The sequence below is a fragment of the Pygocentrus nattereri genome, chromosome 6, assembly GCF_015220715.1.
Source record: "Pygocentrus nattereri isolate fPygNat1 chromosome 6, fPygNat1.pri, whole genome shotgun sequence".
NCBI lineage: Eukaryota > Metazoa > Chordata > Actinopteri > Characiformes > Serrasalmidae > Pygocentrus > Pygocentrus nattereri.
Window position 1 is genome coordinate 45,978,058 of NC_051216.1, and position 21,241 is coordinate 45,999,298.

Genomic DNA, 21,241 nt, shown 5'->3' on the forward strand with positions numbered 1-21,241 from the left:
GAGCTAAAAACAGTAGCAGCTGAATTTTGTTGGTAATTAAGGCTTTGTTTAAAGAGAAGTGTCATACAATGTGTGCAGCAACATAATCATAACGTGTGTGTGTGTGTGTGTGTGTGTGTGTGTGTGTATGTGTGTATATATATATATATTTGTTTTTCAGTTTTTGACATGATTCAAAAACGCCTGTTGTCCTTTACACTGTGTGTAAATTTCATGATGAATGGGTCAAAACAAACGGCCCAAAATCACTTGGAAAAACGTCTGGTTCCACTGACACACACACACACACACACACACACACACACACACACACACAATAGCAGGAAAAACCTACTTTACTTTTAATGTAAGTCATTTTGGGCTGTTTGTTTTGGTCCATTCATCATAAAATGTACATACAATGTAAAGGACAGCAGGACCTTTTGAATCATATATATATGTGTCTGTGTGTGTGTGTGTGTGTGTGTGTGTGTGTATGCATGTACTGTATAATGTATGTATACATATAGCTCTATATTGATTGACATTCATACATATATAAAACATGTATAATAGTGATTATTATCATTATTAATTAGTAAGTTTACAGGAACTTTTAATGGAATTTAATGTAACAAGATGGAATAAAATTGACATAGATATGAGGTTTGTGCACGATTATAATGACATGTATATCTTATATATCTTTATGTATGCATTAGATAGAATGAGTACATGTTTATACTACTCTTCCATAAAATCTGAACAAGTAAATTCTTACTGTGCAGATAAACTACAGTATACAGTACAGAACTGGACACAGAGTTTGTTCAGAAAAACACTGTGTATAAATACAAACAGCGCATGTAGTGATTGTGTGTGTGTGTCCGTGTGTGTGTTTGAAGCATTTCCAGGCCTGTTTAAGGAAGGAAGCCCAGTATGGATTGGAGTACCTGGTTAATCTGATCAGTGCTTCATTATGTTGAATCAGTTGCTGCTGATGGAGTTTGATCAATCCATGCGACAGCTGAGGGCGTCGGGGAGAAATCTGGAGCCAGACTTTGTTCTTCGAACTAGTTCCCAAGATATCAACTACTGTTTTCCTGAGATAGTTGTGTTACTGACTGTAACTAAGCTTATTTGCTTTCTTTCGTGGTGATACAGCGCTGTGCGAAAGTCTGAGGCACCCAAGACACAAACTTCAGAATCTGTTTATTTGCTGAGAAAAGTGTTAATATTTGAATAAACCAAATTCATAGAATATTAATAATGATTCTATATATATATATATATAAATAGTGATGTTCTGGGTGTCAGTGTGTGTGTTGACCCATCTCCAAGCCTCTCCTCCTCGAGGAAGCCCAGTATTATATGTAGTTAAAAAGCAGCTCCTGGTTTGACCAATCAGTGCTCAGTAAATTGAGCTCATGATGTCATTGATGATATTAACGAGTCTCTGTGGCGGCTGTGAAGGTGTCCAGGAAAAATATGGACCCAAGAAATTCTTGTTACTGTTTATAGTTTTTCTGTTTATCTGAATTATGAATACGACTTTATTCTAATGTATATTGTGATAAACTCACTGCTGTTTAAAAATTAGCTTAGACGCCTAAAACTTTCACACAGTGCTGACAGACAAAACCCGCTGGCGGCTGAGCTAAACGGTTGTAAAGACTGTGTTTAGGTGTGTGTGTGTGTGTGTGTGTGTGTGTGTGTGTGTGTGTGTGTGTGTGTGTGTGTGTGTGTGTGTGTATGGACATGTGTAGTGTTATAAGCTAAGCTGATCCACGTGAAGGAGCTGTTATATGGCTGAAGTGTGTGTTCAGTGTGTGTTCAGTGTGTGTTCAGTGTGTGTTCAGTGTGTGTTCAGTGTGTGTTCAGTGTGTGTGTGTTCTGTGTGTGTGTTGTGTGTGTGTTCAGTGTGTGATGTGTGTGTGTGTGTGTGTGTGTGTGTGTGTCGTGACACAGTTGATTCTCTAAAGCACAGAATCTATTTATACACCAACCGCAGCATCCAGTGCCCGAGGCCGGCGCTGAGCAGAGCGCTGCGTTTATGAACGTGTGTGTTTGCGAACGGCAGCGTCTTTTATTTATTAGGAGGGCTGTTGCCGCCGTTCCGGATGTGAATGTTTGTTTTTTGGCAGCACTGTTTCCTTATGGAAACATAAATTCCCAGGAAGTCATTTTTGAGACTACGTTATCGGCGTGGTGTAATTCCAGCTGTTTGCCACTGAGATAAAACTTGGTTAATTTAACGTATGAACAGATTAGTGGAGCAGGGATTAACGCCGCATTGAGAATGAAATGCAGTTCATTTGCATTTAAATAAATGTCTCGATTTTTGGAGGATTAGCATCCAGAAGGGTTTTTTACCTACTAGATGTCCAAAAGTTTGTGGACACCTGCTCACCTGGCAGTTTTTTCCTGAACTCAAGGGTATTAGTAGGAAGTTTGTGCTGCTTTGCTGCAGTAAGAGCCTCTTTTCTTCTGGTAAGGCTTTACATTAGTTGGGGGAACGTTGCTGTGAGAGATTTACAGAGTTAATTTTGTGCCAAAAGTTTCAAATAAAACTAGAAGGGCAACGTTTGTGAACGAACTTTAAGTTGGCTTGAAAAAAACAGATAATTACGTTAAAACATCAAAATAGTCAAAGTCCGTTGTGGGTTGCTAAAATGTTGCTAAGCGGATGCTACGCTATCCAAGGTGAATGGTAATGCGTTGCAAGGTGCTAGCGTAAATGAAGGTTCCACCTTAAATTCTGTGCCATGTTAAATTTACTGCTATGATAATTGCAGTTTCACCTTAAATTTAATGCCACCTTAAATTCTGTGCCGCTTTAAATTTAGTGCTCCCTTAAAGAGAGTTCCACCTTAAATTTTATGCCACCTTAAATTTAGTGCTATTTTCAATGCAGCTACACCTTAAATTCAGTGCCACCTTAAATTTAGTGCCATCGTAAAATGGAGTTCCCCCTTAAATTTAGTGCTCCCTTAAAGAGAGTTCCACCTTAAATTTTATGCCACCTTAAATTTAGGTGCCAGGAGACAGTACTTGTCTGACTGCATTGTCCCGAGAGTAAAGTTTGGTGGAGGGGGGATCATGGTGTGGGGTTGTTTTTCAGGAGTTGGGCTCGGCCCCTTAGTTCCAGTGAAAGGAACTCTTAAAGCTTCAGCACCAAGAGATTTTGGACAATTTCATGCTCCCAACTTTGTGGGAACAGTTCGGGGACGGCCCCTTCCTGTTCCAACACGACTGCGCACCAGTGCACAAAGCAGGTCCATAAAGACACTGATGAGCCAGTTTGGTGTGGAAGAACTTGACTGGCCTGCACAGAGTCCTGACCTCAACCCCATAGAACACCTTTGGGATGAATTAGAGTGGAGACTCTGAGCCAGGCCCATAAACACTCCTAACCCTTGTGGAAAGCCTTCCCAGAAGAGTTGAAGCTGTTATAGCTGCAAAGGGTGGGCCGACATCATATTAAACCCCATGGATTAAGAATGGGATGTCACTCAAGTTCATATGCGTGTGAAGCTGGATGAGTGGATACTTCTGGCAGTATAGTGTAGCTTATGAATGATGATTTTGTATTTAGTTTATTAATATTTCATTTGATGCCTTGGGCTTAAATAGATCAGAACATAACACTTGGTCTGAATTATTTTATTTATTTAATTTAATTTACTCACCCAGGAACCACAGTTTGAACTAACAAGAATGGTCCATAGTCACTATGGGTCGTCATAGTGATGAGGTCATCTTCAAGCGTATGAAGCACAAGCTGAGCTGTTACAGCTTCCAGTTATGGCTCTAAAAGCATGAATCAGGGGCTGTGTGTGTGTGTGTGTGTGTGTGTGTGTTAAAATGATGTAATGCAGATTTCCGTGTTGATCTTCCAGTCAGAGTGAAAATTACAGCTTATTTACAGTAAAATACCAGAGAACAATAAAGAACAGTACAACCTGCTGTGTGTGTGTGTGTGTGTGTTCAGGAAGTAGTGTTAGCCCTGGAGTTCCCTCCTTCACCTGCATAAACAATACTCACTCTGCTTCAGCATGTACAGTTGTGAGTGGGCCTCCTTGTGGCCGTGAGTAGAACTGCAGGGAATGGCCGTTAAAGGGGAATTCCACCGATTTATCAACGTTTTTGCATGACTAAATTGATCACATGTAAACAAAGTTACAGCAGTTTGATGTGAAACGCTCCATTCTAGAGAAACTTTCCTTTTCTCAGAGCCGTTGCTTCATGAAAGTTTTGACAAGCTTTTGGCATAAGATATGTTTTGTAGTACATTCATGATGGAGGGGTACATGAAGGGCACTGTGAGGCTAAACCCCCCAAAGAAAACGAATTGTTTCATATTAATCACTGTTTTCCCATCATCAGCATTCCATGGAAAGCTCAGAAGACAGGTGCGGCTTCATTGGTGGTTTTGGATAGTAAATAAAATGCCTGTGTTGTAGACGTGGTGACGCTCGGTTCCTATCGCCACCACTGTAAAGACATCCCCAGTGAACCGTTTCACGTCAAACCAGTTTCAGTGACGTTGTTTACATCTCAGGTGCAGACCCATGAAAAACATTTGGAAAATCAGCAGAAGTCAAATGTAACGGCCGATCGGAGAGCTTTAAATCGTGCTGTCTTGTAAGTCATTTAAAGGTCTTAATTAGGCTGAAATTGCATTTTACTAATTGAAGGCCTGAATCAGTATAAAACCATCGTAAACTTGAATTAGCAACATCTTTAAGATAAACCCAGGCGTTGGAGTTGATGATAATAATGAAAAAACACCTGACGTCACATATTTAATAGCATGAAGTTGCTATAGGGACACAAGGTGTGTAATCAACTAATGTAAGCTGGTGTTAAGCAAGCAAACAGGCACAGCAACATGGGGTCTACTTTAAAATGGCAAATTGTGGTCTTAAATTACATTTAGACTTGCATTAAAAATGAACACATTAAAGTATTAACTGAGCTGACCTCCGGGCAGCAACTCGGATCAATGCAAAGGAGGTGCCTTCCTTTGAGATTCCATACTACTGGAGTTCCTCCACACTGAACTCGTTAATCTCCATCTTTATAGACTTCGTTTTGAGCAAAGCAACACAGCCATGCTGGAGCAGGAGAGGGTCCCTCCAAGTGGAACCATAGAATTGTTTAAAATATCTTTGTGTGTTGTAGCATCAACATCACCCGTCACAACCCTAGCCCATTATCCCTCCTCCACCAAACTTCACTGTTGGCACTGTGCATTCTGATAGGTAAGGTCCTCCTGGCATCCACCAAACCCAGACTCCTCCATTAGAGTGCCACATAGTGAAGCGTGAAGAACACGTTTCCCCTGCCCCAGAGGCCAGTGCCGGTGTGTTTTACACCCCTCCAGCCGACAGTTGGCATTGCGCATAGTGATTTTAAGCTTATGGGCAGCTGCTCAGACATGGAAACCCATTTCATGAAGCTCCAGATGCAGCGTTCTTGTTCTGATGTTGCTTATAGAGCTCTGTAGTGAGTGATGTAGCATAGGACAGGCAATTTTTCTTGCTAACTGCTTGAGTTTGTTTGGTCTGCCACACTGTAACTGAGCTTTTCTTGCTCCAAGACTCTTCCATTTCACAGTAATAGCACTTACAGGTGTCTGGGGCAGATCTAGCAGGTAGAAATTTCTTATCCTTTAAGAGAGTCATGAACATAGGTTTGTCCTGGGGGGTAAAAAGGTTGCTTAGAAGTGGATGTTTGTACATTTAAACAGCACAGTCGGCAAATAATTCATAACTTAAAAAAAGTCCATGAAGCGAAAGAGTACCTGCTTTGCAAGGTCTGCCTGTTGATGCTTCAAAGCACATCGTTCTCATATGAAGTCCAGAAGTAAACGGTTTCTTGTTTAACCGTCTCTCTCCCTTTCCTTTTAGACCTGTCGAAGAACCGCCTGACGGACGTTCCACCTGAAGTGGTCCATTTAGTCTCCCTTGAAACGCTGAACCTTTATCACAACTGCATCAGAAGCATTCCTGACAGCATCATCAGCCTGCAGTCTCTAACATCACTCAACATCAGGTATGCGTGTACGTCATGGTTGCCAGAAAGCTGTGAATGACCGCGATGATGTCACTGTTTTCTCCAACGTGCAGTGACAGGAAACGAGCGTGAGAGAGTCCCACGGAGAACATGTGGTATGTGCCAAGATCGATGAACGTAATGCGGACCCAAATTTCAAAAGCCTGAGTTCTACCTGGAAACCTTGCCTCGTAAGCCTTTAGCAGTGGCGGTCTGCAGAGGAGTGATCCGGTCTAACCTTATGGAGGATTCGTACCAGCAACCGTGCCTTAATTCCTGACCCCAAGAGTTGAGAAAGGCAGCTATCAAGATAAAAGGAGAGAGGGGATTTATTAAAATAACAAAAATAAAATAACACCAACTATTTTAAGATTAAGAGACCCTTATTAGTCCCACAACAGGGAAATTTCACCTCCACATTTAACCCATCCGTGAAGTGAAACACCACATACACACTAGTGAGCACACACACACACACTAGGGGGCAGTGAGCACACTTGCCCGGAGCGGTGGGCAGCCCTATCTGCAGCGCCCGGGGAGCAGTTGGGGGTTAGGTGTCTTGCTCAAGGACACCTCAGTCATGTGCTGTCGGCTCTGGGGATTGAACCGGCGACCTTCCGGTCATGAGGCTGGATCCCTAACCTCCAGCCCACTATTTTGGTGTCTTCGTTGCGTTTTTCTGTTCTACCGAAGTCATTCTGAACTGTGATGTCCAAGCTGTGGTGTGAACCAAGCCATGACTTCTGTTTACCGTTACACACCTAACAGTAGCCACGTTTACATGCAGCCTAGTAATCCGTTAATAATATGACTAATAACTCAATCGGAATAGACGACGTCCATGTATACACTTCGACTGGAATAGTCTAGCCTGATTGAGGCCATTCAGAATGCAATTTCCATCCGATTGAGCGAGGTGGGTGATCCTGAGTCTGTTGGAGTCCGTTCTGCATGTGTGTCGCGCCATAGTGGCAAAGTTTATCCTGTGGTCTTTAAAAGACGGCGGTGCGACGGACGTCCAGCTTCTGTGACTCAGAACACGACGTCTTCCTCTCGGCCTTCTTTAATAAGGACGTGTGAAGGACGTTTTCCTGAGTCTGACGTCATTTTAAAGCAGTTAAAAACACAATCACTGCTCACTGCTGCTCATCTCACTCTGACTGGACCTCATGTGATGCTGGTTGTCATGGTAACGTCTCTAGTGATTCTGTACGCATAATTTTGGATCGGATCACCTGTCGTGAGCATTTAAACGGAGATGTTCATCAGATTGTTGAGTAGAGTGAGAATAAACACCTCAGTCTTGATTTATAATCGGAATGTGTTCAGTCAGATTGGAGAAAATCTTTGCATGTAAACACAGACAGCTGTGACATTAGCTAGGGTGGCACTCATGCCAGCGCAGTGCCAACAGCATGGTTGGATGCTGTTATTGTAGATGCTGATTTGCCCCTAGGTGTGAATGTGTCCGAGTGCATTTCTGCGTGTCTGCCCTGGTAGCCTGTCCAGGGTGTTTACAAAGCGTAACAAAGTACACCTGAACCCTTTCCTCTCGGCTGCTGTTACTGTCCGGAAAGACTTCCGATAGAAATCAGAGTAAGAGTTTTCATGCGCTGGGAAATCTGATTACTGAGCCAAACTCCAGCCTCTATTTCTAGATCGGATTTCTAGATCGGAGTAGTGTTTACATGAATCGGATGGTACGTCGCGTCTTCTGTGAGTTCATCGGCTGGTCGTAAAGTAGAAATCTGATTGTTGTCTGACTCGTGTAGACCTGGAGTTTCCCGGTTATCTGATTACTCGAGTGCAAAATCGGATTTTCTGCAGGTAGCGGATTACTGAGTGCGTGTAAACTCATTGTGAAGGGCTGGGAAGATTCTGTGGGAAGAGTGTTTTGTTGTGTGTCTGCTGGTTGGTGTGAGTGTGTTTATATGCTGCTGAGGTAAAGAGGAGTAGCTACACACACACACTCCCCCACACACAGCGAGCTGCTGGAGTTACATAATCCAACACACACACACACACACACACACACACACACACACACACACACACACACACCGCATCGACAGTGTTATATAATCTGAGAGAGAACAGCTCGTACAGCACAGCCATTACAGCACTCAACACTCAACACCTACAGCTCTACTATAACACTCTCTCCCTCTCTACCGCTCTCCTTCACCTGTTTCTCTCTCTCTACACACACACACACACACACACACACACACACACACACACACACACACACACACACATTGTTGTGCTGGTACAAGTTGATCAGACACACTTTGTAGAACTACAAAGCGCAGCTATACAGAAAGTGGAGCTGATAAAATGGACCATGAGTGTAGAAACAAGGAGGTGGTCATGATGTTCTGCCTGATCGGAGGGCGTGCGTGTGTGTCTGCGTGTGTGTGTCTGCGTGTGTGTGTCTGCGTGTGTGTCTGCGTGTGTGTCTGCGTGTGTGTGTGCGTGTGTGTGTGCGTGTGTGTGTGTGTGTATGCACACACACACCTCTCTCAACTACTTTCTCCTCTTTCTCTCTCTGCCTCTCTTCTTTCTCAAGCTTTCTCGCATTCTTTTTACTATTTTCACTCATTTCACTCTTTCTGTCTCCTTTCGCTCTTCCCACTCGTTCTCTCTCTCCCTTTTTTCTGTTTTTCTTTTTTCTTTCTTTCTTTCTTCTCATTGTCTCTCTCTCATCTCACTCTGTCTCTCACCTTTTTCTTTTTCACTCTCTGTCTCTCTTGCATCTTACTTTTTTCTTTTATTTCTTTTTCTTTCACTCTTCGCATGTCTTTCTTATTCACATTCTTTCACTATTTTCATACTCTCTTTTACTCTTTGATCTTCCTCTCTTCCCCTCCCTCGTTTCTCTCTTTCCTCTCTCACCTCTCTCTCCCTCTTCCTGCTTTCTCTCTCTCTCCTCTCACCTTCTTTTTTTCCCTCCCTCTTTTTCACTCGGTCTCTCTCCTTTTTCTTTCTCTTTCTGTTCCTCTCTCTCTCCCTCTCCCCCTCTCTCTCGCTTTCTCTCTCGCTCTCTCTCTCCCTCTCCCCCTCCCTCTCTCTCTCTCGCTCTCTCCCTCCCTCTCCACCGCTCTCTCTCTCTCTCTCTCTCTCTCTCTCTCTCTCTCTCTCTCTCTCTCTCTCTCTCTCTCCCCCGCTCTCTCTCTCCCCCCCTCCCCCTCTCTCTCTCTCTCGCTCTCTCTCCCCCTCCCTCTCTCCCTCTCTCTCTCTCTCTCTCTCTCGCTCGCTCGCTCTCTCTCTCTCTCTCTCTCTCTCTCTCTCTCTCTCTCTCTCTCTCTCTCGCTCTCTCCCTCCCTCTCCACCGCTCTCTCTCTCTCTCTCTCGCTTTCTCTCTCGCTCTCTCTCTCCCTCTCCCCCTCCCTCTCTCTCTCTCGCTCTCTCCCTCCCTCTCCACCGCTCTCTCTCTCTCTCTCTCTCTCTCTCTCTCTCTCTCTCTCTCTCTCTCTCTCTCTCCCCCGCTCTCTCTCTCCCCCGCTCTCTCTCTCTCTCTCTCTCTCTCTCTCCCCCTCCCTCTCTCCCTCTCTCTCTCTCTCTCTCTCTCTCTCTCTCTCTCTCTCTCTCTCTCTCTCTCTCTCTCTCTCTCTCTCTCGCTCTCTCCCTCCCTCTCCACCGCTCTCTCTCTCTCTCTCTCTCTCTCTCTCTCTCTCTCTCTCTCTCTCTCTCTCTCTCTCTCCCGCTCTCCCTCCCTCTCCCCTCTCTCTCTCGCTCTCTCCCTTGTATAAACCAGCTTCTGTAATGTGGAAAAGGATGAAAACTGAAGGGTAAGAGTGAGAGAGCGAGGGAGGAGAGCGAGGGAGGAGAGAACGCTCTCAGCTGTTTAACAGGAACTGACTGATGCTCTCTGGACTAAGCAGGAATTTCATAAACACACAGGAATCCAATCTGCTTCAGTGTCTGTCGTCTCACAGCCATAACAGGAACATCTCTACATCCATTATCGCCACGTTTATTCATAGAATATTTGTTCTCTTCCATTCAGGAGCCGAGAAAGTCACCCGACAAAATAGAAAATTCCCATAGAAAATGAATTGGGGGCAAGAGTCCAAGTCCATTAGCAACACCCTATGAACCATGGAGGACACCATAACAGCTGCCCAATAACACCCTAGCAACTACATGTGGTATCATAGTAACCACCTAGCAACACTAGCAACCACCTAGGAACCATCTGGGATCCCATAGCTACCACATTGCAACACCTAGCAAGCACCTGGAATACTATAGCCACCACATAGCAACAGCAGAGCAGCCATCGGGGATACCATGACAGCCATGCAACACTATAGCAACCCACCTGGGATACAATTGCAACAGTAATACAATAGCAAGCACCTAGCAACATCCTCAAAACCATTTGGGATACTGTAGCAACCACTTAGCAACACCCCGGCAATCATCAGGACACCATAACAACCACCCGTCAACACCCTAGGAACCTTTTGGCATAAGATAGCAACCATATAGCCACCAGTGGGGATGCTGTAGCAGCCACTTAGCAACAGCCCAGCAACCTCTCAGGATACCATAGCAACCACCTGGCAATACCCTAGCAACCGTCTAATATACCTTAGTTCATACCAAGTTCAGCTGATTCTACCATACCATGAGTCAACAACTTTTTTTTTTTTTTTTTTGTACTTTTAAATTTATGAGCTGTGGCCCATTATGAGCCAAAACAAGAGAAAATAGAACTTTTGTTTTATTGTTTATGAAAACTGAACCCTGTTAACCCTACTAATGTGGTTATTAACACTAACTATCCAAGGACTGGCAGATCATCAGGCTGTAACGACCCCACTGCTTTGGCAGAAACGGGTGTTTTTCTGTAGTCTCATCCCGTTTCAGGAACATATGTTTAGCTGTAGTTGTTGCAGGTTATGTAATAATCTTTTAACCACCTTAGCAGTTTCTGATCCTCATCTCTTTATTTGGCAGTGTAGGGAAAGATTTCTAGATGGGTATGATCTTCTGTGTGGTGCACCACAGGGTGCAATGCTTGGTCCGATTTTGTTCTTTTTGCTCATGTTGCCGCTGCAGCTCAGTTTCTGCAGCTCATCACAGCTATTAAAGCGTGTCAGTAGTTAACACACTCGTCCAAACACCATCACTATCATAAACTAAATGTTGTGAATTTCTTCATCTGTATTTTTTTAACTGCATGAAATTGTTTGTCTAATGAACTCAGCTCGCCTAAACCTTGTGTGATTTTAGTTAAAGCTCTCCATTGTGTACCATGTGATAAACTATGTGAACTGTGCTTTTAGTAGATTCTGTCTGATGTCCAACTTTTGTTAACAGTAATGAAGTAGAGGAGCTCTGATGACGTCCACCAATAAGACCAGTGCTTTTAGTTAAACTTGCTTTTTTGACTGGTGCGATTCTCAAATTTCACAAAAAGCAGGAAATCACAGGGCTGGTTTTCCAGGTAGGGTTTAGCTCTAATCCTTTACTAGACAGAATTTAGAATGGAGATTTTTCCATTGAAATGAAAGTATAGTCTAGACTAGGCTTAGTCCTCGTCCAGGAAACGGATTTTTTTAATAATATGCATTTTGTAGCATTAAGTGCAGAGCTTTGGAGAATTCTCAGTGTTGTTGGTTTCTGTTGACTCTCATTTTTCTACTATTTATTATTTTTCTTATTTTTCTACATCTTTTGTTTATATGAATGTTTTTGCATTATAATTTATCTTCATGCAAAAGGTTGCATGACCACCTTAACACCTGTTTATTTACTGAACACCTTAAAACGCCCAACGTTTATATACTGAACACCTTAAAACGCCCAACGTTTGTGTACTGAACACCTTAAAACGCCCAACGTTTATATACTGAACACCTTAAAACGCCTAAAATGAACAGAAAGGCAGAGGGAGCTGTTATGTGAATGTGAATGATGTTGTTTTTATGTTGTTTATGTTTTTGTTGTTCATGTGTTTCAGTCGTAACCAGCTGTCGGTGCTGCCGGCGTGTGTGTGTGGTCTTCCACTGAGGGTCCTTAACGCCAGCAACAACAAACTCAATGCTCTCCCCGAGAGCCTCAGCCAGCTCAGCAGCCTCATGGAACTGGTAAGACTGTGTGTGTGTGTGTGTTTGTGTCAGTGTGTCTCTGTGTCTCTGTGTCTGTGTGTTTGTGTGTCTGTGTGTGTCTGTGTGTGTGTTTATTCCTCTGGTTTTCCGGCAGCATTTGCATATGTATGAGATTATATTTACATGTGCTCTGACTGCCTTTCTGTGTGTCTCCTTTGTTTGTGAACTCAGTGGGTTATGCTTACAGACTACAGGTACATTTATATTGACAGAGCTGTAATTAAACACTACAGTACATTAAATGTTTACCAGGAGTAGCAATTGAGCCGGAAGAGAAGCTGATAATTACTACTTAATTACTTACTTAAATGATCAGACTGTAATGAAAGTCAATCAGAGTGGTTTGGTGTAAAATGCTCCAGAATCATTCACAGTGGCGGTGATAGGAACCAGACGTCCACCTCTAAACAGTCCCTCATAGAAAGTACAGGAAACACTTCTGAATGTGCTGCCTGATGTCTTGGACATTCTGTTACAACAGATAGAAATTTTGGCCTAAAACTTTATGACCCAGCCGAGGGTCAAGCCGGAACAGAAAATGAGAGTGAGCTCTCTGCCCAGACCTGCTGCCAGACCAAACACCAGACTCCATTTACCCCAGAAAGCAGCTGAGCTTTATTTATATATGAGTCTCGGTGGCGAGATGTTCGGCTGGGTGGGATGGTGTGACTGCAGGGAGGAGCTAGTGCCAAAATAATAAACGAAACAACTAAGGGTTTAAAAACTCACCAAGCCTAAAAAGAAACGAAACAAACGCACAGGCAGCTATGCCAACTCCCCCTGTATAAACAGGAGAAAAGGTGGGAAAAACAAATGGCGCTCCTCCCCTGCTTTCCCAGAATTCACGGTTTCACAACATCTAACGGATCTTTGGGGAATTTAACAAATCCAGCAAAGTGAAGAGATGCATGCTGCACTGGTCTAGGCTGGTCAGGACAGGTGTACTTCCACGTCAAGGCAAGAGTGAGATTCCTGAACGTATGGGCTTGGAGGCTCTGTGACTGATTTTAGGAGGGCGCCCCCTGTTGAACATGCACACACAAAGAAACAGACAAAACGGGTCATTACAGCAAACGCACAGGTTTTTCAGTTTTTGACATAATTCAAAAATGCCTGTTCTGCTTTACACTGTCTGTACATTTCATGACTATTGGACCAAACGAAACGGCCCAAAATGACTTGGAAAGACGTCTGGTTCCATTGACTTACATTAAAAGTAGAGTAGGTTTTTTCCTTCTCCTGTAAAGTTCCTATACTAAGATACAAGCTTTTCTTCTGAGAACAGTGAAATAAATATATATATATATATATATATATATATATATATATATATATATATATATATATATATAATATACACAGTGTATACACACACTCAGCCACACCCATTGTTGTTCTGCTGACACTGCTGCATTTTCTAATCCTAATCATTGCATTTCCTGCTGTTGCCTTTTTTCTATTTTATACTTGTATTGATGGTCAGTTCTTTGCTGCTATTGTTTTGCTGTCCGGTGTTGACCAGAGGAGGATGGATTCCCCTTTTGAGTCTTGGTTCCTCTCAAGGTTTCTTCCTAATGCTCTTAGGGAGTTTCTCATTGCCTCTGTCTCTATTGGCGACACTCACAGCGTTTTTTAATACCGATATATACTGATATATACAGTGAGTTTATATACTCACGGTAGGATGCCACCTCCTCCACAAGTCAGTTTGTGAAGTTTCTGTCCTGCTAGATCTGCCCCAGACAACTGTAAGTGCTATAGTTGTGAAATGGAAGCATCTAGGAGTGACAACAGATCAGCCGTAAAGTGCTAGACCACACAAGTGCACAGTGCCTATATATATATATATATATATATACACACACACACACATATATATATATATATATATATATATATATATATATATATATATATATATATATATATATATATATACACACACACACACACTTACATTTACATTTACAGCATTTAGCAGACGCTCTTATCCAGAGCGACTTACAAGAAGTGCTTTGTCAATCTAGAGAAAGTATCTTTGCTAGTTACCAATAGCTTAGAGAAAAAGACGGTCCTGAGCTCAGATACTGCTAGAAACAGTCACTGCAGACACCAAGAGAAAAAGATCCAGAGTTGAACGCAGAACTCTGAGCCATTCAATGCAATACAATAACAATAAGATACAATACAATAAACTACAATACAGAGTGAAGTACTATATATATATATATATATATATATATATATATATATATATATATATATATATATATATATACCATTAGCTATACACGTTTGAATTGATTTATTGTTGTCCAGGTAAACTGCATGAAAAAAAGTGCTTACGATGTGTAATGGCCTTTAGATTACTGACCTGCTAGCCACTACTAATTAGGACAGTTAGCAGAATGCTAATTGGTGGGGTATATACTTCCATTACTTGGTAGCTACATTAGCCATGCAGCTCCACTGTAAAGCTAATGAAGCAAACTTCAGACATCAAACGTTTGGACTGACGCACTACATTCGGGATATGGGGGGGAATATTGGGTGTAGATTGAATTTTTGTCCGAAATATTGCTGTAAAACTTGATGTACTTCAAACTTGCTTTAGTAAAAAAGCTTGGTAAATGACCGTTTACAGTAATATGGCTGTATATATGTTCCAGGACGTGAGCTGTAATGAGGTCACAGCCCTCCCTCGGCACATCGGACGACTCAAAGCTCTGCGAGAACTCAACGTGCGGCGGAATCTTATCTGCGTCCTACCTGAAGGTGTGTTCTCGCATCCAGTCCTGCTGAAACCTGTCTGCATGATTCAGTGGTTGAGATGTAACGTCATTCAGAGTGGTTTGATTTGAAATGGTTCAATGTAGAGACCCTAAACGACTCTTTACAGCGGTGGTGATCAGACACAGCAGCGCCGCTGGAGTTTTAAACACTGTGTCCACTCACTGTCCACTCTATTAGACACTCCTGCCTTGTCGGTCCACCTTGTAGACGTAAAGTCAGAGACGACAGCTCATCTGCTGCTGCACAGTTTGTGCTGGTCATCCTCTAGTCCTTCATCAATGGTCACAGGACGCTGCCCACAGGTTCTCAGTCCAGCAGCAACACTGAGGTGTTTAAAAGCTCCAGCAGCCCTGCTGTGTCTGATCCACTCAGACCAGCGCAACACACACTAACACACCACCACCACCACATCAGTGTTACTGCAGTGCTGAGAATGACCCACCACCCAAACAGTACCTGCTCTGTGAGGGTCCATGGGGGTCCTGACCACTGAAGAACAGGGTAACAGAGTATCAGAGAAACAGATGGACTACAGTCTGTAACTGTAGAACTACAGAGTGCAGCTAGACAGTAAGTGGAGCCGGTAAGATGGACTATGAGTGTAGAAACGAGGAGGTGGTCATGATGTTACGCCTGATTCGTGTGTATTTGCCTACAGCGGTTTAGACCCTCCCATTCACACTGAAGTAATAAGGAGTGTTTCTGGCTGGACTGCTTTTTGAACGAGGCACTACACAGCACAGCCAATCAGAACAGAGCTCATTTACACATATTAGTCTTAAGGCACGGTAATAAAAACAGAGTTTAATTCTAAGGGATGAAGAGAGGTAGGATAATGGTAACAAAAAAATAAAATAGCAGAAAAAACATGATTTTTCAGTTTTTGACATGATTTAAAATTGCCTGTTATCATTTACATCATATATAAATTTCATGATGGATGGACCAAATTAAACGCTGGTTCCATTGACTTGCATTAAAAGTAAAGTAGGTTTTTTCCCATTTTGGAGATACGTGGTTTTCTTCCGCCAGCAGCGATATGCTGTGAGCGCAGCCCCCGTATTAAAATACTAAACTCCGTCATTTAATGATGAAAAGCCCTCTGCCTGCCAGACGAGGACGAGACTGAGGTTGTGAAAACATCTGCTGTATAAGAGCGCTGTTCAGTGGAAACGGGATCTTGTGCTGAAAGCTCTTTAAATAGCAGAGAGAAGAACTCCAAGCACTAATGGGATCATGCTAAGCAGCGTTTTCAGGGAAATGTGCGATGAGTTGCGTCAACAACTGACCTTAGCGAAAAAAAAGGCCACTTACGGCTGAATTTCTGCCGTTCAGCTAATTAAGAAAAGTATGCTGACTGGTTATAAAAATAGGATTGGGAGTTTTCCCACTTGCTCAGAGCAGAAGATTAATAGCCTGGAGTGTAAGCGTTTAATTAGACCGTGCTGTCTGAGAGATCTGCAGCTAAGCGTCTGATTTATTGTCTGTTTTGTTTTTCTTAGTTTTTCTCTCGTGCGCTGATGAAGTCATTACTGCCCAAGCTTCCAGCATTCACTCTACAGGAAATGATGTTAACTGATATTAATGTGACTTTATATGTGGCACTGTCATATGATGCCACAGGTCTGCCCTGCTAGAGCTGCCCTGGTCAACTGTAAGTCCTATTATTGTGAAATGGAAGCGTTCACACTGGCAGCAATGCGACGTGACAAGGCAGCCAGAGGTCATTCGTATACAGTGGGAGCTGGTGATTTCTAGTGACCGCAGACAACGAGAACGAGGGCTACGCAAAGTGGGAGAGGTCAGCAACGCGACATAATTGAGGAGAGTTTAACTTTAGGTAAATGAGGAGCGAAGCAATGTGAGCACTGAGCAGCGTAGTACACACTATACCTCTGCCGCTCTGAAACTCTGCGCCCCTTTTTTGGTTCCCAGATGATCATTCCTACAAGATGGAATAACGGCAGTGGTTCTTTCACTGCAAATAGACAGAAATCACAAATACCAAATACTGTCTTCCTCACATACTGACTGCACAGACACCGGGGTTAAATAAAAATAAGCACGCAGGCGATTTCTGACCAGGATTTTTAATTTTAGCTGGGACGCATCTGATTTGTGTTGGGTGTCAGTGAAACCATGACAACCAACGGTCAGTTGGAGTTCAGAAACGGCCACAGGCGACGAGCGATCGGCGATTGGGGGCGACAAGAGGTGAAAAGAGGCCGCCGAACACAGGGTGAGAGCAACAGCCGCTCAGCCATGAAGAAGTTCATTGCGCGAACTCACAGAGCGATGCTGCTTAGAGCTGAACCTTCTGTTGCATCGCTTGCTGAAAGATAGGCAGTTCCAAACTGCCTCTGGAAGCAACATCAGCCCAAGAACTGTTTGTCAGGAGCTTCATAAAAGGATTTCCATGGCCGAGCAGGCCACTATGCTCAGGGCTGAGTGTCAACCAGAAGAACGCCACCTACTGAAGAGCCAACGGTAAAGTTTGGTGGAGGAGGGATCATGAGCTGGGGCTGTTTAGCAGGGTTTGGGCTCTTCGTTTCAGTGAAGGGTGATGTTGATGCTGGAGCACGAAGACATTTTACAGTTATCTGCTTCTAGCTTTGTGTCAGCAGTTTGGGGAAGAGCCTTTCCTGTTCCAGCATGACTGAGCCCCAGTGCACAAAGCAGCTCCATAAAGACATGGATGACCAGTTTGATGTGGATGAACTCCTGTGGCCTCACAGAGCCCTGACCTCTTTGGGATGAACTAGACCTCACAAATGCTGTTTTGACTGAACGACACAAATCCGCACAGACACGCTCCAAAATCTGTGGAAAGCTTCCCAGAAGAGCGGAAGCTGTTATAGACGCAAAGGGGGTCCAACTCCAGATTAATGCCCATGGTTTTAGAAAGGGATGTCCAGCAAGCTCATATAAGTGCGATGGTCAGTTGTCCAAATACTTTTGGCCATAATATGTGTGTGTGTGTGTGTGTGTGTGTGTGTGTGTGTGTGTGTGTGTGTGTGTGTGTGTGTAACTGTAATATCGTGATGTCAGAGTTTAGAGACGATCTCTTAACATTTATAATTTAGCGCTCACTTCGCAGATGGTCTCCAGAGCGCTCTATAAATCACAGGGTTAATTGTGTCTCAGTAAGTGGGTCAGCTGAGACGGAGCTTCAAGTCTAGACTCCTGGTTGAATTAGAAAAGAAAATGACTGATTAAATTCGATTTATTTGTGCCTTTCTATGAAAAAGTATTTTTATATTTGTATAAAAATGCTATTTATTATAGATTTATAGATAAATGGATAGATGGCTATAATCAGTTTAGTAGTACAGTTTGATCGTGTTTAACTGCTGAATTATGTGAACTCTGTGGATATTAATAGTACACATTAAATTCAGTATATTAGCAAGGAAGATCACAGCCAGTCTTTCTGAGACATAAATATCATAATTAAATTGCCCTTGTTTTGCTTTTTTTTATTTTGCCAGTGTTTATAAGGGTTTATTTATTAGAAACAATCATAATTCATATCTACATGACCATATTTTCACCTCTATTCCTGTAGGACACACAGGCTGTTTTTGTTCCTGTGCTTTTAAGACTGATATACATTAATCAGGCGTAACATTCTGACCACCTCCTCGTTTCTGCGCTCACTGTCCACTTTATCAGCTCCACTTACTGTATAGCTGCACTCTGTAGTTCTACAGTTACAGACTGTAGTCCATCTGTTTCTCTGATACTCTGTTACCCTGTTCTTCAGTGGTCAGGACCCCCATGGACCCTCACAGAGCAGGTACTGTTTGGGTGGTGGGTCATTCTCAGCACTGCACTGACACTGACCTGGTGCTAGTGTGTTGGTGTGTGTTGTGCTGGTACGAGTAGATCAGACACAGCAGTGCTGCTGGAGTTTTTAAACACTGTGTCCACTCACTGTCCACTCTATTAGACACTCCTACCTTGTGGGTCCACCTTGTAGATGTAAAGTCAGAGACGACAGCTCATCTGCTGCTGCACAGTTTGTGTTGGTCGTCCTCTAGTCCTTCATCAGTGGTCACAGGACGCTGCCAGCTGGACGCTGTTGGCTGGGTATTTTTGGTTGGTGGACTATTCTCAGTCCATAGTGTGAATATGTATGTATGTATGTATATATATATATATATATATACTGTATACACACCTATACGTCTATATTCTCATCCCCAGTTGCCTTGTCAGGTGACTCTGTGTTTATTTTTGTGTGTTTTTCAGACTTGGCTGATCTACCTCTGGTAAAGTTTGATTTTTCCTGCAACAAAGTTTCCACTATTCCTGTCTGCTACCGCAAAATGACTCAACTGCAGTCACTACAGCTTGAGAACAACCCACTACAGAGCCCCCCAGCTCAGGTAATAGTAGCCACACGTAACCGTATAAGTCAGGGGTCGCAACCCAAATGTTAAGAAAAGCCAAAAATCAAACCATCTTGGGAGCTGCAGCATTTTATAATTTATGTAAGGACGTGCTGATGGTACTAGTACAGGCTAAAAATATAATATAAGCAAAATCTCTGATTACCTTTGCTCTGCTTTAAGCTTTAGCTCAGCTGTAGCTTTTCAGTGATGTTGCATTAGTGGCAGTTTGAAAAGATACGGTGGGGCTTCACGGGTCTCGGAGGAAGCTTGTGTTTGCCTTCACCCACCCAGTGCTGGTCGTATCATGTGATTTGGGGGAGTCCTAACTAGTGGGAGGAATTGGAGACGATTAAATTGGGGAGAAAATTGGGTACGAATCCAAAAAACGTTAGTTCAGCTATGGCTGCTTTTCTCGCATCTCTGACAGGAACCCTTTCCACAAAAGTGGAGCCGTTTCTTGTAAAATGTCTCTCAACATTCGACTTCTTACGAGGCCGAAGTCGCTGGTCCTTCACGAGATTCTGGTTCTAATTCTCCCGTTCCACCTTAAATGCTGCCTGAGCTGCCAGAATGTAACGGCTGCACCATTTAAGGTGGAACAGAACAATTTGAATGAGAAACTGGCTTCAGTGACTTCACCGACTTTTTAGCGTTTGACAGTTTCTGGTTGCAGATTAAACGTATCAGGAAACCGGCTGGAGTGACGATAAACGCATATAACTTAAATAAGTCTACTAGCTGGGCGAGACTGCTGTCTGTGTTGCTATGGTCACCAGCCGTCTGCGCTGATCTTCAGGGTTAAAGGGTGAATCAGCAGTTCTACATTAACTCCAGCGTTTAAGACCGTTTACTGTTAAACTGTGTTGAAGGATCAGCAGAGCTTTATTTTACTGTAAAGGAGGATTATTTTAGTTCTACTTACTAATCTAGTTCAACTGTGGAGCCGCAACTGGACAGTAATGATCAGCGTGTTGCCGACTCCTGGTATAAGATAAGACATTACAAATGAGTGTTGCCTTTAACGTGTGTTCTGTAACGTGTGTGTTTTATCGTCTGTCTGATCTCGTCTCGCAGATTTGTATAAAGGGGAAAGTCCACATATTTAAGTACCTGATGATGGAGGCCTGCCGTGGTGATAAGATGCCAGATTCCCTTTACCTGCCAGTCATGGACCGCCTCAGCCTATCACGGCCCTCTGCTGGCAGGTCAGTCCCTGTAGCCGCTTTTTAATGCTAGAAAAAGACTTGCCTTACTTACCCATTAGATATTAGCTACTTAGACTGCTAAACTATCTTAGTGATAAAGCAACCCACCAACCAGCCAGCAAGGTGGCTGCTTTACCCCAGTGGAATGATGGTTTTACACTGACGGGGGTGGAACCAGAATAGCTGGCGTCCACCTGATTGCAGTCAGGTGGACAGGTGTCTACTTCCAAGTTCCCCTCTTGTCACTGGGGTGGTCCCCTCAAGGGTCCATCTCAGCGCCTTTATTCAGGGAACCTAACTGGACCATAATCCACTGAAATGATCTGTTCTAAGCTGGACTGACTCCACACCCCGCCTCGCCTCGCCTCCAGGCTTTTACTCTACTGCTCTGTTTTAAATCATTCGGTTATGAAAAGGAACAAATACCAACTTTTCACCTGGAGGAACTGATCTAAGCTTCACAATCAGACCTTAGAACCCACTGTAGAACCTTTGAGGGAACATTTACACTGTTTGTACTTTGAGACCTTATACGAGAAATGGACCTGAACAGAACCTTCATTTCGGATAGTGTAGAAAAGCGGTTAGTGGGCTGTTTTCGGTCGATTTTCGAGTCGTCTATTAATATAAACCTTAGCTGTATATTGTCCAGCCTACTGCACAACATGTATTGATGAATAGTCTGTAACTTGCT

At 43.3% G+C, this 21,241-nt stretch overlaps 1 protein-coding gene across 10 annotated transcripts in view; it reads left to right on the top strand.

The window, feature by feature from the left end:
- Positions 1 to 21,241, top strand: part of lrch1 (leucine-rich repeats and calponin homology (CH) domain containing 1) — an 87,317-nt gene that overhangs the window by 21,408 nt on the left and 44,668 nt on the right. For all 10 annotated transcript variants that reach the window (XM_017724652.2, XM_017724654.2, XM_017724646.2 and 7 more), the window contains exons 2-6: positions 5,892 to 6,036; positions 12,008 to 12,134; positions 14,825 to 14,930; positions 19,200 to 19,336; positions 20,417 to 20,547. In XM_017724652.2, coding sequence (XP_017580141.1) covers positions 5,892 to 6,036; positions 12,008 to 12,134; positions 14,825 to 14,930; positions 19,200 to 19,336; positions 20,417 to 20,547 — 646 coding nt within the window. The remainder of the gene's footprint in view (positions 1 to 5,891; positions 6,037 to 12,007; positions 12,135 to 14,824; positions 14,931 to 19,199; positions 19,337 to 20,416; positions 20,548 to 21,241) is intronic.